At 32.8% G+C, this 18,487-nt stretch overlaps 2 protein-coding genes across 2 annotated transcripts; both read right to left on the reverse strand.

Annotated features, from left to right (window-relative positions):
- Positions 1-10,566: 10,566 nt before the first annotated feature.
- LOC141537148 (uncharacterized) lies at positions 10,567-17,772 on the reverse strand. Its single transcript, XM_074257988.1, has 6 exons — positions 17,619-17,772; positions 17,144-17,268; positions 16,591-16,692; positions 11,612-12,007; positions 10,966-11,164; positions 10,567-10,787 (listed from the first exon to the last, which is right to left on the reverse strand). The coding sequence occupies exons 2-6, from the start codon at positions 17,225-17,227 to the stop codon at positions 10,636-10,638; spliced, it is 933 nt and encodes a 310-aa protein (XP_074114089.1). The 5' UTR covers positions 17,228-17,268; positions 17,619-17,772; the 3' UTR covers positions 10,567-10,635.
- LOC141537076 (uncharacterized) lies at positions 13,857-16,166 on the reverse strand. Its single transcript, XM_074257907.1, has 2 exons — positions 14,309-16,166; positions 13,857-14,122 (listed from the first exon to the last, which is right to left on the reverse strand). Exons 1-2 carry the CDS (start codon positions 14,685-14,687, stop codon positions 13,857-13,859), a joined length of 645 nt encoding a protein of 214 aa, XP_074114008.1. The 5' UTR covers positions 14,688-16,166.
- Positions 17,773-18,487: the final 715 nt, after the last annotated feature.

The raw sequence follows: 18,487 nt of genomic DNA on the forward strand, positions 1-18,487 counted from the left end.
TAAAAGTTTTTTCGAACTCATTTTTGCAAGCTTTCGGCATTCAGTATTTTTATCGATATATGATTTGAGCCAGTCTGATTGTTCAAATTTCAAGACTCGATGTATTTTCTTAAGAACTAAACCTAAATCTAAACATTGTTTTAAATTCTTATAGTGAATTACATAATTAGTCTTATCATACAGAGTTGTTGTTAATTTTTGTTGTTTGCTGCCAGGTGGTATAAAATGTTCTGGGCATAAAGGTAGATTTTTGTGTAGATCATGTAATTTCTCAGGATAGTGTAGATCTACTTCAAGGATATAGCCTACACTCTCATCATCATTGAAAAACTGATCTACATCATCTATATTTTCAACCCATTCGAATTTACCTTTAGGTAATGACATACTCATCGCTGCGCCATACAAATTATTTACATCGTAGTACATCAGGTATGTTTCAGGGTTGTTTGAATCAAAATCTTTGCCCATGTACCGGTTGTTAGCTTCAGCGTGTCTATTAGCACACATCGATACCCCACCGCGAACACCCTTTTCAATGAAAAGAAGCATCTCAGGATCAGTTAACAGTTCAAGTTCTACTTCAGTATGCTTTAACATTGCAGCGTTTGAAAGGCCTGGTGCTGTATAAAAATGTAATGCATCTAGATTGTATGTTTTAAAGCAACTATGTCTAAAGTTTTCAAAAACATCAGCCAAGAGGAGGACATCAGTCTTCAAGTATAAGTCCGAGTAATCTCCAAGCGTGTTAATATTAAATTCATTCCAAACTACTTGAGCAAAAGTATAATCATCATCAGAAATAGTTGAGCTTGTTAATTTTGAATAAAATGAATCCTGGTCAGGTAACTGTGTCTCGTCTAGTCTGTCAATACTATCAATGTACTCATACCGAAATACACCCTTACGTATTGCTAATTTGAATTTGTCAGGGTCAGGGTAGTGTAGTCGCGTAATCTGTTTGTCTTTGTCATCAAGGTATGAAGCTAATTTCTCTAAGCTGGAGGCCATGAATCTAAAAGAGTCAATAAATCTTAAAGAGACTGAAGTATTTTTAACTGATTTTGTAAAAGAAATGTAACGCTCTTTATTGATTGGTAGTAATGAAATTTCACCTTCAAATACTGTAGCTAAGGATTTAATTATGAAGTGCGAGTCGTAACCGGATAAATTATGAAAGACAACTGGGATAATGGTAGATTTTTGATAATTAACGTTACATGATTTATGAGCTGCGTTTCTATAGTTACCGGTAAAGTGACAATGATCATAGACTTTATCTGTCGTAGAAGTGATTGGTTTTTCACAAATGTGACACTCAGTTGCCTGGTTGTGTCTATCTTGTTGCTCTTTCGTTAATGGTTTCATTTTAATAGGATTCTTTAGAATTTTTTCAAAGTCTAGAGCTAATGACTCTAATTGTTTAACGAACCAGTTGATGCAATCAGGAGAACGGTTTAATTGGAATCTAGACAGTGTATTGTCATAGCTGCAATGCACATAGTAAGCAATACTGTGTGGAACGTGTTTATGAACTATCTTTTCATCATCTCCTGGGGGTTCGAGTGTGCATTCAAGATCCGCGTAAACTACAAATGGTACAGTATCTTTGGACTTAAAATCTTTGAATTTCAAAATTTTATTTTTTTCACTAGGAAATTCCATGCGGACTTTGTTAGATTTAAAACAATCTACTCGGTGCTCTAAATAACATTTTTCTAATTTGAAATGATTCAAACAACGATCACAAAAGTATAATCTATGTCTACCTAGAGATATTTGACTTTTAATTAGTCTGGAAAGATTATGTATCAATGCAAAGTGATAGACTGACTCAATATTATCAAAATGTTCAGTATAATTTACACTTTTTTTAATCATTAATAGATGAATTGTTGGTATTTCTGACTCGAAGTTACTTAAATATAATGGGATAATAGTACTTTTTTCAGACTTTTTACGTGTGAATTCTGACTCTATACCATATACATTAATGCTAAGGTTATTCATTTTTTCAAATTTCGACACATCATTAAGTTTAATTGGAAATTGAATACCTTCATAATTTAATCTGACGCTGAAGTGACGATAACTTGAAGGGTCAGCTGGAACCAATACTGGTGGATGCAAGGCAGCGTTGACACACCACAGGAAGCAGAACTCATCATTGTTCTGGATGTTCGTAACCGCATGCTTCCTGATAATATCCTGCGGTAATCTGACGAAGGTGGAGTTTCCAACTTGGGTTGGTGCGAATCTTGACATAGTCACCATCAAGCTGTTCGGTCCAAGCAGACTCCATCCGGAACCCTCATGTTCAAAATCTTCGATTCTTTGAAGTAATTTGTCGTATACATGTTGACTAAACCAATCCTGAAGAGATGTGGCAGGGATAATCTCACGGCATTTAGTAATAAAAGATTTCCGCTCTTCAATATCTTGTTGATGTTTCCGGAATGTGCAGAAGAATTCCACATTCACTTTCAACCCTGCCAAATCTCTCAACGCACTCTGCACCTTGTTAATGATGGTGTCTCGTGAGGCCTGGAGGAATGCTGCTGGATCTTTGTGATGCTGATTGATAACACATCCAGTCTGGATGTTGCCAGCAAAAGCATTCTCCAAGTCCTTCCATTTGACTCCTTGGTTGAGATCTCCACCAACAACTAGGTTACCGAGTCTGGAGAACTGATCGGCAAACCAGTTGAGTTGGTTGATGTGTGCTTGAACACTTCGTCTCACTTGAATTGATGTTCCAGGATCGAGTAATATAGTGTTGAAGTACTGGATAGTTTCATTGCACACCCTTAAACACCTTTGACGATGATTATTAGTGAGCTGCTCTCCTAACAGATCAGCATATGAGACAGCAATAGTGTCCACCAAGTTTTTGAGAGCCTCAATGAGGTTAGGTTGAGCCATCTTGGGAAGACGCACACTTCACTACTGTCTGTTTACACAATATTGAAGGTTATGCACACTGTTTATAGGTTATATACACTGTTTATAGGTTATGTACACTTTTATAGGTTATATACACTGTTTGTAGGTTATATACACTGTTTATAGGTTATGTTCACAATAGTTTATACACACACTGAATTTACACGATAGTTTTTGGTACACTGGACTACAGTTTATGTACACAATAGTTTTTGCACACTGGACTATACTCGCGTACTTCACAACACTAAACTTCACTATATTTTATATAACACTGAATACTGTTTAATCATGAGATATGTACTTCGTTTTTTATGAAGTACGCTCTCAGCGAGCTGCTTATATAGGCAGAAAATACTGCGTAGTTACCCCCACTCCTCTACCTCGAAACCGGTTTGATGACGTCATCTACTGCGCAGTAAGAAAATTCTAGAACAGAATGAGTCATCTACTGTGCAGTTAGAAAATTCTAGAACAGAATGGGTCATCTGGTTCGTAGAAATTTCCCTCACCCCTTTCACAAAACAAGTCTAAACCTGTCTGATGACGTCATCTACTACGCAGTTAGAAATAGAACAAAGAAAACTACGCAGTTACGCGACCTTGAACAGGTTCAAACCTATCTGATGACGTCATCTACTACGCAGGAGAACAAAGAAAACTTCGTATGACCTTGAACAGGCTTAAACCTAAGGTTGACAAAAACCTCACCAGATGGTGTATCTTCTCGCATGTACTCGTCATACATGCAGTTTGAATATATAAACCTTTTCAGATTATGAACAATAAAATGCACCCGTGATCTAAGCAACTATAGTTGATGGTTAGATCACAGGTGCATTTTTTAACAAAATGGTGAATTCACAATTCAAAATGGCGGATAACAGCCACCAGATGGCGGAAATCAGATTCAAAATGGTGGATAGCAGCCATCAGATGGTAGATAGCAACCACCAGATGTCGGATAGCAGCCACCAGATGGCGGATTCAAATGACGGATTCACAATTCAAAATGGCAGATAAATTTTAAAAATGGCGGGAAAATGGCGGACAGTAAGATGGCGGCGGAATTCACCACCAGCGCCACCTGCAAAACCTCAACCATATCCTCAAAATGTCGGTAAAACAGGTCACCCATACCCACAGATGATACCCGCCACGAACCTACAGTCGGTTATGCAGATCCCTTAGTATGGACACGAACCCACAAATCTGTTTTACCGACGGAGTTAGACCCCCTGTTTAACTACTCACATCCCCAAGAAAATGGAAAACCAGCTCCAGTGAAAGCCATGAATAGTTTGACGAAGAAGGAAATAATAAGTAAGAAAAAAAACCAATTTATTTTTATAAAAGTACACGTACAGATATCTTCAATTATAATTTTCCAATATTTTTAGTCGAAAGTATTTTTCATAAATTTTTTCAATACTTAATTTAACTACTGATTCATATTCACACATACTTTCACTGTTTAAATGTCTACATATTTTTATTTACTTATTTATTTAATTTCAATCTACTAAGTACTACTTTCGTTTATAGAATTTGCTATGGCTTTGGCTAAAATAAAATCGTGGAAAGGCAAAAAAGGAATCGCACAAACTGAAGAAGAGCTAGCTGGTGTCATGTCTCAAAGGATAGGAGAGCTTAAAAGAGCTGATGCAGCTAATAAGAAAGCTAATAATAAGTCTTAGTCATTCTTCGATTGAAATAATCTTTTTTGTTTTATCTTAAGTTTTATTTTATTTAAAAAAAGTTTTAGTTATTATTCTTCAATGAGATAACTTACTTATAATTAATATTAACAAGTTATGCCAAATATAAATCTTAAATATGCTACAATATCTAAATTTTAATGACTAGATGAAAAAACGCCTGCACGGAAATTTACTGATTATGAGTCAATAATTATTATCTAAGTTTGCATATTATTATTTATGTTATATCCGGCATACCGTATATAATACAGGGCCTCCCATTTCCGCCGAAAAGTGCAGCGCTTGCATATTTAGGGAACCACTAACGGGACTGCGCGACAACTCACTCGTGGCTGAAGAATACACATTATCGCGCATTGTCACCTCATCAAAAGAACCAATTGTTTAATTAGTAGCCCCTCTTTCTAATCGCGACCGAGGTGATAAAAACCGCGAACACTATAATTCACTAGCTTATTTTACAAGGTAACAGTTCTGCCTTAAAGCCCGGGTGAGTCCTATACCCCGACACGTATAGGCAGACTTCAATTATTAAATTAATTAGTCATCCTTTCCCTAATTATTCATTTCGATTTCCTTAACGGTATTTCTGAGTTCTGTGATAGTGATTCTTCGAGCCACGATTCGTTTTGACGATAATCGAGATTCCCGCAGTCCCAGTGACCAGGTCCCCTCTCAAATTATTTTCTTCTTCTGTGAATTTATAATCGGCGAACTTTCGTTTGCCGGAGTCGTTACTCCGGTTACGAACTCATATACTTTCAATACAACGTTATATTGTTATTAGTTAATAAGTGATAAGTGTAAATTAAGACGTGTTTACCCATAGGGCCAGTTAATCAGAATATATAAACTAAAAACACGAATCGAAGTGTCCCATCATTTATAAATTAAGAAGCTATTCATCCTTCAACTTTCGATCTTCAATCTCCAGTCAGAAGGAGGAAGGGAGAAGCCAAGTAGCGGAAGTCAAAGGTATAAAGTCCAATCGAAGGACGAATCATCATTCAATTCGTAATAGTAAGTGGAGGATATTATCACTATTTCCGAGGTCGATTGTCTATTCCAAGGGGCCCTCTCCGGGGTTTTCACCTTCGCGAACCCATAAATTAAAAACCTAACGATCCTTTCGTTAGGGAAATTCATCTGTTATCCGAACCTCCGATAGTCCAGCTACCAAATTCTAAGATTATATTTTTCGGACATAACATTTAACGTGTTCACAAATATAAAGAAAAAAAAATATAAAAGTCCTATAAGTTTCTCTATTTTTAAAAAATCGCTGATTCTAAAAAGTATACTTATAAAAGCAATTGATAGAGAGATAAATACTTTGGATTAAAAAGTAGCATATTATAATATTTGTGCTTCCATTCCTTAAATGATTATTTTGCATATTAGATTGCAATATTTATTTTTTAAGAATAAAAAGAATAATTCAATAAGTTCAAAAAAAAGTAATTCTAAAATTATATTTAGAAAAAAAAAATTTGGTTTCATATAGAGATTTGAGAAAAGAGTTCTTAAATGATTAACTAGGCGATTTGCGATAATTATTATTAATTAATAAGCTTAAGCTACATTAAGTTATATTTAAAATGTTAAAAATAAGTAATAGTAACTGTTGCGGAATCATTCAAACCTTCCCGCAACAAACTGGTAGCACCGAGGCGTCGCTACACAAGCGCCCTCGGGTGTCCCACCTCAACTCAACGGGCTCACCGGCAAGCAGCCATACTCCTCATAACACGTGCTAATTGTACAGCGTACACATGCATTTACCGTGATCAGTGCATTTCTTTGTGCATTTACAAAATCATCAAGCTCATCCACTCAACTTTACTGAAGCCAATTACAGCATCGCCACTCATCTTTATTACCAACAATCATTGGCAACTCAGGTACAATTAAGCATCTATTGTAAATCATCTGAGATCACTTTATCACAACCTATACTCTCATGTTCCCTCTCTCCCTTACTCATTGTCACATGGCTTACCCATGTGTCGCTTTTTCTCATACATATGTATAGCAGCCACCGACACTTTCCACCTAGCAACAATCACGTGTACAATTGTTAATAGAAATTCGTCATCATGCGGCAATATCAAATGCCGCATTGCAGATGTTGCGTGGTGGAGATTGGGGGTGACTGCCACCAGCTCTTGGGCCTGTCGGCCATTCCATGTTCAACGTTGTGTGTTCTATCTCGCATCCCGAGACTCACGTAATCAATTAAGCTCACTAGTTTAAGGCTCATTTCGCTCACACTGTGAAAGTTAATTATATTGTTAATTCATTAATAATCCAGTGACTCTAATTTATACAGCTCATCCAATTAATCATTACTGTGAACTCCACAGATTCAGCTCAAGCTCTCTCTACACTTGCACTCATTCACTCTATTAATCATTGCATTCAGTCAATCCAATTCATACGCTCATACTATGACTATTAATTAAGTGTAATTAATTAATCGTCTGGTGAACCTAATTCTACACCATTACTCATATTTATCGCTCATAATTGCTAGTGTTAATTACATTGTAAATTAATTAACAGTTCAATTGAAGATCAAATTTCTACAACTCATGCTCAGTCTAATTAATATGCATCAATTAATAAAACTCAATTAAACTCAACCAACGCGTACTCATGAATTAATGTAATAATTCAAGGTCATAATAAGTGTTCAAAGTACTCAATATTTGTGAACTACTCAAACTCTGTACAACCAAACTACGCCTGTGATTAATTTTAGAATAAATACTATTATAACCACGAATGTGTCTCCTCCATCTTTTAACACCTAGTCCCGGCAAATAAATATTTAATGTTAAGACAATTATCTTACAGTAACATTAAAAATTGATCAAAGTACCTGTTATGTCCACCCCAAAATTTTTTTCTTTAAATTTAAATCACCCGCGCAGATGGAAGACTTCTCCATGCGCGAAAGCCACAATAAAATATAAACTACGCGACTGCTGGTTGACTAGCGGGGACTTCTGCAATCTCAGCACCGCGAGTATTTAAAAAGGCGATCAACAGCCAACGCCTTATCTTTGATCAAGTAATTCGACTTCCGCGTTTAATTGACGGACCCGTGCCTTGTAAAAGTCCCTCATCTTAATTTGCGTTGCACTTAAGACGAGTTCAGACTCGGTTCAACCGGCAGGCCGCGTATTGGTCTTTGAGCAAGTAATTCGACTTCCGCGTTTACTTGACGGGCCCGTGCCTTGTAAAAATCACTTATCTTAATTTGCACTGCACTTAAGACGAGTTCAGATTCGGTTCAACCAGCAGGCCACGTATTAGTTATTAGTTTTAAAAATCTAGAGAACCGGAATCTCAAAGTTCTAATTTGCCCTGCACTTAGGCGAGAATCCGGGCAGTAAGTTTAAATAAAACATCTCTAAAAAGCTAAATTTGCGCACTTTACCCTACGGGGGACTGGAGGACGTTAGCTCAAATAAATAAAATTCATTAATATAATTTCGATTAAAATCAATTTGTGAAAGTGTAAGTTTTAATGTTTATAAAAATAAATCTCAATAAAAGTGAAATCAGTTTTCAACAAGTCATTTCATAAAATAAGAAGCCCGTAATATAAGCAGCCCAAATCCATCCTACTCCATCTGCTGCGAGAACCAACCAAAGGGCCCAATCAAGGAACAGGCGCTAACAGCTGCCCTTAAACCACGGATCTGATAATCAATAAAGTTCCTGTAACAGTAAGTATATCTACTCTCATAAAAATCCGTCAGTCTCAAACGAAAGCGTGGTAAGTTCGTATCTCGAAAACGTCCCACATAAATAATTAAAACAACGGAATTAAAACCTCCGTTGCGTATTCTTTAAACTGTTAGTCCAAACCTCCACCGTTTACGCTACCGCTCTAAAAACGCCCTTGGACATAACATAAAGAACACTGGTGGCAGCGGTGGGATATTCGAATACGAAATTATTTAACTTTTGTTTGAGAAAATCTTATAATCTCTGAATATTTTCTTTTCTATTTTTATTTTCTATTTAAATTCCACTGTCTAAATAAATTCAAGTCTAATTGTGTTCAATTTTGAAATTTTAAAACTTTTCTAAAATTTTTTTTTTTCATCATTTTTGTCTTATTCCCAAATTTTTAATTTTTCTTTAAACTTTATATAAACCAATAACTCGCGTAATTTTATAAAATTTGCTCTTTCTTCATATTTCTATTTTTACTCAAAGGAGTTATTGAATATTTAACTGTATCATAGATATTATTTTCATCAAGTAGTCTAAAATTACAATAAAGAATTCGCTTACGTTTCTTTATTCGAGGTGCGGCTTGTCTTGTACGGACTTGCACCAACATTCTTGGTCAGCTGAAATTATTTAAATTTAGAAATATTTTCTTTTCGCTGATTTCGCAAATAAAAATAGTTGTAAAAATTTACAAAAAAAAAGGGGGAAATTTTTTTTTAAAAGACACCTTTGAATAACAACTTTTGTTCATTATTCATTTTATCTAAATCAAATAAATTAAAATTCTCTTAGAACGAAATTCGAGTCTTACAAAATTTTCTCTTATATTTCGACATATTTTAAATTTCATAAATTTATATTTTGCAAAAATTTCCTTTGTCCGGAATTCTTTTTCAAAAGGTTATAGAACTCAAGTAATATCGTTTTGCAATCGTTTTTTTTGAACTAATATACTGTTCTTTAGACAATAAAATATCGCAAAAAGAATTCGCTGACGCGTCTATACCCGAGTTGGTTAACACCAAACAGAATTTGCAATCTCAACTCCTGTCAGCAAAATTTATTTTAACTAGGTATCGAAAAAAAAAAAATTTTTTTTGCTAACTTAGCAATATCAACATTAAATTTTAATTATTTCGAAATTTTGAAAATTTTTTTTATCCCTTACATTTTAATTTACACTACATTTTAAGAGAAGTGTGCTGTGAATCTAGCACCTCCTCTGACAAAACTCTCACCCCTTGCAGCCTTAAGTTCACGGTGAATTCACAGTGATTTCACGGTAAATTTACAGTGATTTCACAGTGAATTCACGGTGAATATACAGTGAATATACCGTTTGTTTGTGCATTCTGTAAACGGTAGTTTGACGGTGAATTCACGGTATTTTTACCGTATTTTAGCGGTATATTTACAGCGTTTTCACAGTGAACTCACGGTGAATTCACGGTGAAGTTACGTAGAATTCGCGGTGAATTCACGGTAAATTCACGCTGAGTTTACAGTGAAAATACCGTTATAGCACCGTAAAATGGAATGTAGGTATATTCCTGTACCCATTTAGCAGGAAGCTGACATGGTGAAAGTACAGAATAGATTGAAGACGGATAACTGATTTTAAGAAGCCGGCAGCACAAGTCTACAAGATTCAAGTTCGTCAAAACCTGCAATGTCTGACAATCTAATTGGTAAGATAAAAGTATCAAAGGTCGGATGAAGGAAACGTGGAGGACACTAAGATGTGAAAATGTTTGTAGGCATCTTAAAAGAGACTACGTCAAGGACTGATCATGTAAACTGTGCAAGGGAGAGTAGCAAACGATAGCGCATCTGATGACCTGTAGGGAAGCCAGAAACCTCATGTGCGATAATGTAGTCCAAAAAATACAAGAGCTAACAGAGGGAATATGTTTGACTTCGATTTGGAGTATACATGCAAGGAGTTACTAGGAGGCTCCCCGATAAAAGAGATGTGCATCTACTTCAGGAATTAACCTCCGGTGGGACAACTGAGCAGTAGCACGGAACCGTGTGAAATGCAATAACAACTGATTCTTATCTTAGTTTTGTATTATTTTTTATCCGAAGATAAAAAATGTTTATTAAATAGTCTGATATAAAAAAATATTTTTAAATAAATACTGCATGATAAAGTTAGGATATGACTGCAGACTAGCTAGCTTTATAACAACTGCACTTAAATGTTTAATTAATAAATAATAAATTATCGTTGATGCTGTCTTTCTTTTTTCTTCTGTCCATATCGACATTGTCTTATAAGAACACTCGTCCAATGCCGTAAATGGATAGTAATATCATCAGTTCCACCTTGGATGTATTCAATTTCCTTTTTGCTTTGTAAAGTTAAACAAGTATCTAGAATGGTAAAAAAAAAATTAACATTAGAACGCATGTTGAATAAAATGAAAATATTATGTCAAAATGATACTCTGCATAGGTTCAAAACATTTTTACAATCGAGGAAGCTTTAACCTAGGACCAAAAAAAATATAATTCGTACAAGTTAGTATGTAATTAGTAAAGTTATAAAAACCTCTAACTTTCCGCAGATCCTCTGATGTAATGAGGATAGCGTTTTCGTCATTATTTGGTAATTTGAAATACATTCGTTTCATTAGTGAAGGTGGCCACAAGGCGTGCATTAAAGTGTCTGCACGTGTCCTCATATGGTTTTTTAATAACATTTCAGCTACAACGTCTGTTTTAATTTTTACTTCACCGATTATTGCGAACTAAAAAAAAAAAAAAATTAGATCAAAATACATTTTGCATAATTAAGATAAAATAACATGTTGAAATAATTTTTAATTATTCAATGTAGATATAGCGAAATGAATCTATAACAAAATTAAAAATATGTTACACAATAATCTTTTTTCTTCTATTGCAGGAAACATCCTTTTTAAATTAAAATATTTCTGTAAATTGTATCACAATTAAGCCGCGTATTCGAGGTTGAAAAATTTTTTAAATAACTAGACTTTTGTCATGACGAGAACACAATATCACTGCAAGTTATTTTTATTGTATTTTTTCCGGGGAGTTAATATTATTCACTTAAGCCGAAAGCATTACTTAATTTTCTTAAAAAAAAAAAGTAATGGTCGTTTCCAAAAAAAAAAACCTTTTTATTTGAATTCAGTTTTTATCGTAATTTACTATTTATATCTTATAATTACCTCCTGGTCGCCCTCTATTACTGTTGTCATAGGTATCTTAGGGTACTTATTGGTGCATGATTTTCGTTTATTTTCATTATTTCTTATATACTTGTTGGGTTGATTTGATATATTATTTACTTTAGTTTCGAGGCTCATCAACCTTCCTGCTCCCCTTGGATTACCTCGAAAACGATTACGTGGCCGGCTTATAACTCGTCCGCGAGTACGGACAAAAGCAGAAGATGAATTTTGAGTTCTAGTAGTTGGGTTTGGAGGCAATGTTTCTTGACTATTATTTCGTATTGGAGGTGAGTGCGAACCGCTTGCAGGTGAATTTTGTGAATCACGATGTTCCGATAAACCACTATCATGTAATTCATCTTCATGCCGTGGTGAATCCGTTTCATCCATTGGCTATTAACACAAAAAATACCCTCAATATATAAATGATTACTCTCTCTCTCTCTCTCTCTATCATATATATATATATATATATATATATATATATATATATATATATATATATATATATATATATATATATATATATATATATATATATATATATATATATTAGGGTGATTCAAAAAAAAAGAATATTTTTTTTTTCGTTTGGTACTCTGAAAAATAGGTTCCTAGACACCCCTAAGAAAGCCTCTCCAAGCATGAGTTCTTAATTGTAACGGGAAGGTCCTCCTTCTTACAGTTTTCTATTTTTTCTTATTATCAGATAGAAAAATTTATATCTCGCTTCCAACTACTTGAAAAAATATCTTGTTCCTCAGATTTTGTAGGAAATTGAATGCTCTACAAAAAGGTCTCTTACGATTTTTTCGTAAACCCAACCGTTTAAAAGATATTAACGGTTAAAGTTTGATTATTTTTGGGAAAATTTTTTATTTCTTATGAATTTTATAACTCAATGAAAAAAATCATTATGAATGATGAAACTCATAGTTTTGTAGGAAATTTACTGCTCTATAAAAATGGTCTCTTATGATTTTTCGATCAAGTTGAGCGTTTACGAGATATTCATCGTCAAACATCAATGCATATCAATTTTTCTAGTTTTTGATCAATAATTCGAAAAATTTCAATTTATTCTGTGAGTTTCAAGGAAATTTAGACAAATTTGAGTTTCTATGAATAGAAATATGTTATGAACTATTTTTTTAATTAGTTTTTTTAGTCTTGGACATGTTTGATTACATTAAAACAAAAAATTAGTGCATTTTTTTAAATATATAATTCAATTTAGTGTGTTTCACATGTGTTTCACTTTTTTATCGAAGAATTTATTTATTTAATTATCAACTGCCATATAATTTTCAATATTTTCAACATTTTACTGTAAATAATTTCCTCTATTGCAGTTTGGGTAGTTTTTTCGATGTTCTTTGATAATTTGCAATAAGTATTGGAATTGCTCTTCATTTTTGTCAAGCATTGATTATACTCACTAACTAATGCAACAGCTCGTTCTGCTGAATCATTAACAACTTTCAATTGGTTAAAGTATTCTTTATTTTCAATGTAACTGTCATTAGTAGGCCACGATTCAATATCTTTATCAAGGAAGTCATATGGTAAATCAAAGATTTTAAAGAGATTTAAAGACTTTTTAGAAACAAAGTCACTCAGACTTTTTGCGTTAATGAATTCAAATCGTTTTTATCAATTATAAATTTTTAGCTTTAGAATCTGTACCGTTACGAGTATTAACAGCTCCAACAATATTTTTTTACTTCCAATGAAACGGTATCGTCAAATAATGATAAAATGGCAAGTTCATCACTTAAATACCATAAATGCAAAATCATTTTTTCACAAGTTGCTGAAGAAATCAATGAATTGATATTTTTGTACTCGAATAAATTTTTCAAAAACTGCAAGTCATGATTAGCAGCAGTTGTTGCAGAAGTTGATGAAAACCAAGCTTTTAAATACAGTGTAACTATAAATATACAAATTTGCCGAAGACCGTCCAATTCTTTATTAGAAAGTTTAAATTCATTTCTGAATAGAAACATTTTTAAACTGTAAATTGCCTTCGCCATCCACCTAGCATGATGAATTGCACCAGGACGTTTGAAAAAATTTCTTCTTGAGGCATTTCTCCAAGGAAAATCAACGACAATTCCAACAATTCTTTATAGTCATCTCGGGGTTGTAGTAACTATCAAAAACAATTAAAAATTTGTCAGAAACAAGAAAATTTTTTTCTTAAAATCGCAGTTAAATCATACCTGTAAGGATTGTGCAATTAAACTAGATATTTCATTTTTTTATCCAAAATGATATCAGCAACAACAGTATCTTCAATTCCAGATTTATAATTAGTTTTATTTATTTCATCCCATGATTTTTTAAATCTTCCGAACATTGGTACGTTTGGCCCAGATGACACAGGCCAATATACTTCAAATGCACTTCTCAATATGATCTCAAAAATGTGGTGACGACATGGTAACCAGATTAACTCTCTTCCCAAAGTCTTTTCAATTGCCTTACATGTACCGTTATGAATTCCTGTATAAAGAAAATAGATAACTATCGTTAAATTTAATATTTTCAACAAATTGTAGATTATATTTAAAATCCAAATGAGTAAATAATTCTCAATAATTTCAAAAGTGAAATTCAGTAAGCAATAAAAATTAAACTAGAACGTTAATAATTAAATATTTTTAGATTAAATTATCATTGATAAGTTACCTGTATTAACTGCCGTCGTGTCAAAACACATCGCCTTAACATAATTAGTAATACCCCATTCACTCAATGTCGATAAAATGGCTGATGTTTGATTGCCTGCCGTCCCAGAATTCATTTTTGGAACCCCAAGTAATTGTTCGGTACCAAATGCAGTTAAAATAACTGGTAGCCGTTCCACAGATTTTGATCCAACAAGGTCATTCAGCATTTTTCCGTCCCAATGCACAACGTATTTATCGTGTGTCTTAAAGTTGTCATTAAGTCCTTTAGCAATGTCTTCTCTTTGAAGGATACGAGCTCGTTGAATTGAACTATAACTGAGCGTTGTATCTTCAATTTTAATACCTACTGCTAGTAAAACCGGAGCAATAATAAACATCGCATTTCTACTGCTGACATTAGCTCGGTCGAGTCCAAAATGACTTCAGGAGTTAAGACATCAAGTTTTGCTCGTTTTGTCGGAATTGGAGGTTCATACTCTGAATCAGATCCAAAATTTGTAACTCCACTTAATGTATACGTAGAGAACGACTCTGATTTTTCACTTGGAACAATCGCATGACTGGTAGACGGTTGATCTAAGTCTGGAATAAGATCTGTTTTATAAATTAAACGAAGAAAATGTATAGAATTTATTCATTTTGATGACAAATAATTAAGAAAGGACTCCAAAAATTGTCTAGTCAAATGTCATCTAGTCATCTATGAAAAGTTACACTACTACCTGACTTTATAATAATTAAATATCTCAGATACTTACTACTCTCATCTATTCCCATCATAGTTGTGGTTAAGTTTGATACAGGTACATTATTAGAAAGAATCTCTTTATGGGTACCGAATTTTTGATCCAAATACAACTTTCTAATATTATCATCAAGCACTTTTAAGGATTTTTCGCTCACAATGTCGAATAATTGTTCAAGATCAGTCTGAAATTTCATTTCCTTTTGGTTTTGCGCTGAATTCTTTTTATCGAAATTTTTTTGTAATTTTAACCATTGACTGTGATAGCGAAGAAATTTTATGACTGCATTAGGAGCTCCACTAGTTGGAATCTGATTTTTTCTCCACAGTTCAATAACTTGGTCAACTAAATTTTTAGCACTTTGTTTGATTGAATACTTTAAAATTTTAAGTTGGTAGAAAAACACACGCATAACCTCTTTCACTTTTGGTAACTTACGTTCCGAAATTCTTTGTAGAGGTATTCCGATAAAACGTATTTCCTTATTCATTGTAGGTTAATTGATGATAAATAAATTTATGTGATGATTATAAGACTTATTTAAAATGAATTATTTTATTACGTATTCAAGATGATCAGTTTTAGGAACACTGAAAATACGGTATTAAATGAGTAGATACTGAAGATAGTTGAGAGTAAAAAACATAGATGGCGTTAGTTTCAGAAGACAAACAGAAGAAGAAATGGAATTCAAAACAAAAATCCCCTCGAACGAAAATTTTATGTATATTTTGTGAAAAACAATTTAAAAATACGCACTGAACAAATTTCATAATAATAAATGACAACGCGATTAAGATTTTAAATTATTAAAGATAAAATTTAAAAAAATATTATTAGAATAAAAACTTTCAAATGAATTTTTGAACAGAAAACATCTATAGGAGTTGCTTTTATAATAAAAACTCAAATTTGTCTAAATTTCCTTGAAACTCACAGAATAAATTGAAATTTTTCGAATTATTGATCAAAAACTAGAAAAATTGATATGCATTGATGTTTGACGATGAATATCTCGTAAACGCTCAACTTGATCGAAAAATCATAAGAGACCATTTTTATAGAGCAGTAAATTTTCTACAAAACTATGAGTTTCATCATTCATAATGATTTTTTTCATTGAGTTATAAAATTCATAAGAAATAAAAAATTTTCCCAAAAATAATCAAACTTTAACCGTTAATATCTTTTAAACGGTTGGGTTTACGAAAAAATCGTAAGAGACCTTTTTTGTAGAGCATTCAATTTCCTACAAAATCTAAGGAACAAGATATTTTTTCAAGTAGTTGGAAGCGAGATATAAATTTTTCTATCTGATAATAAGAAAAAATAGAAAACTGTAAGAAGGAGGACCTTCCCGTTACAATTAAGAACTCATGCTTGGAGAGGCTTTCTTAGAGGTGTCTAGGAACCTATTTTTCAGAGTACCAAACGAAAAAAAAAATATTCTTTTTTTTTGAATCACCCTAATATATATATATATATATATAATCAAGATTCGTCAGTTCATATATTTGTAATTACTTGTACTTACGTCATTAGGAGTACTAGGTAAACGTGTTCTCGGCGGTAACATATCCCGAAAATACTCTCCTGAATTATCAGTAGTACCGGATCTCTTATTTTGCGATGATTTCTTAAAAAAAATAGCATAATGAAGCGTTACCTAACATACAGGAATAATATATTAACATTAAAAATATCAATTTCTTATATACAAATCCATATATATTGAAGAACAGAATATAGAGTATATGAACTCGAATGGACTAGTGATTGATGATTTTAAATAAAAATTTAATTGTTGTAAAATTATTATCATTACACAGTTAAAAATCACATTTATCTGTTAATCTACAAAGTTAATAATTGATAGGAAAAATTGAACTCAAGCTATGTACTGTCCTAACTTTTCAATAAAGAATGTTAGACAAAATATAAGCTTTTAGATTGATACATTTGCATGTTTCGTATTGTTTTTCTCATTAATATTAGTTTTTATTTCGTAAGTAAAAGGCATTATTTGACTTTCCCCGGTATTTTTATCTTAAAAAAAATAATCGAACTGCCACAAAATGTTGACGTACCTGCTGCTGTGATTCTGTTTCTTCCAGAGTTTGACCAGCAATCTCGGGGCTATACGCGGAAATTTTCAAGGTCCTTATTCGCATGGTACCATCATCGTGTCTGTTCCTCAACGTTTTTAGACAGTCTAAAATTAATAATTGAAGTATGTTAGAATATATAAATGCAAATATATAATATCATACGGCTAATTAAAATTAATTTGTATACTTGATTGCGTCTAAATAAAATTCTGCACACATGCAATGATTAAATATTTTAAGCCATATATTTTTCAATCCTTAAAATAAATATATTTTAATGAAAAAGTTAAATGTCATTTTTTTTACTGGAAAATAAAACATTTTTGTGATTTTTATTAAAGTAGCTTTAAAATCTAAAATTCTTCTAAAATTCCTTATGATTCAATTCATCAACATTTATCGGAATTTTCATAAATTTCTTCTAATTTAATAAAAATAAATGAAAAAAAGTTACCATCAGAGCCAACGACTATAACATCATTTAGTCGTGTTTCATCCTTTCTCACGTAACATAAGATATCTTCACCTTCGTCTAAATTAATAGGTTGCCAATCTCCATCATCACCCCTTTTAAAAACAAATTTTGTCTCAACTATCCATCCTTTATTTCCCGATCTAACCAGCAAAACTTATCCATGTTTTTTTTTTTTCTTAAAAAAGCTTGAAATAACTGAAATAACAATATAAAAAAACACTGTCTTTAGGAAATAAGTAAGTCTGAATTAATATTAGTACCTAAGAACATTAAATGTCCACACATAAAAAAAAAAACCAATATAATAAATTTATCGTAATTGAATAACTTACAAGGTTATATTGTTCTCAATAGTTAATCACTCAGATGTTTTACATGCTACCTGCAGCGTCTAATGGTGGTTTGGTGTTTTAAAAATTGTACACTATATAGTTGCGCCCAGAGTAATACACTCAAAAAAATCTATTAGTGACATCAAAACGAATACAGTGAATGCGGTTCTCAGATATTCAGATATTGACATGTATCGATCCTGGCATTAAGTCTCGTACAACTGGCCAGATCGCGCGGTTTTTTTACCCCCTCTATAGCGCCGAGTGCGCCTAGCACTCATGTAAATGACGCTAAAGAGGGGGTACAAATGAACTGTACATTCATGATAATATTCATCAGAAGTTAACAGGTGGCGTCAAAATAGACGTAAAGAATTCAACTAGTAATTCACCGAGTAATTTACATGTAAGTAAGTATAGAATTATGTATAATACGACAAGTATTTTACGTGTCCTTCCCTGCTGCCTTCGATATCTGTTAGTTGTTGTAGCCGTAGTAGTAAGACGCATTTGAAT

The sequence above is a fragment of the Cotesia typhae genome, unplaced genomic scaffold (genome assembly GCF_013202065.1).
Source record: "Cotesia typhae breed Kobodo isofemale line unplaced genomic scaffold, CoteBio_Ctyphae scaffold_58, whole genome shotgun sequence".
NCBI lineage: Eukaryota > Metazoa > Arthropoda > Insecta > Hymenoptera > Braconidae > Cotesia > Cotesia typhae.

Bases quoted from the DNA above. Each gene is read 5' to 3' on its own strand.
- LOC141537076 (XM_074257907.1), bottom strand. From the start codon at position 14,687: ATGTTTATTATTGCTCCGGTTTTACTAGCAGTAGGTATTAAAATTGAA. The intron at 14,123-14,308 runs GTAACTTATCAA...TTCTTTATACAG, and splicing joins CACGACGGCAGTTAATACAG to GAATTCATAACGGTACATGT.
- LOC141537148 (XM_074257988.1), bottom strand. From the start codon at position 17,227: ATGCGAATAAGGACCTTGAAAATTTCCGCGTATAGCCCCGAGATTGCT. The intron at 16,693-17,143 runs GTACGTCAACAT...ATTTTTTTTAAG, and splicing joins AAACAGAATCACAGCAGCAG to AAATCATCGCAAAATAAGAG. The intron at 11,165-11,611 runs GTAATTATAAGA...TTTTTTTTTTAG, and splicing joins TAATAGAGGGCGACCAGGAG to TTCGCAATAATCGGTGAAGT.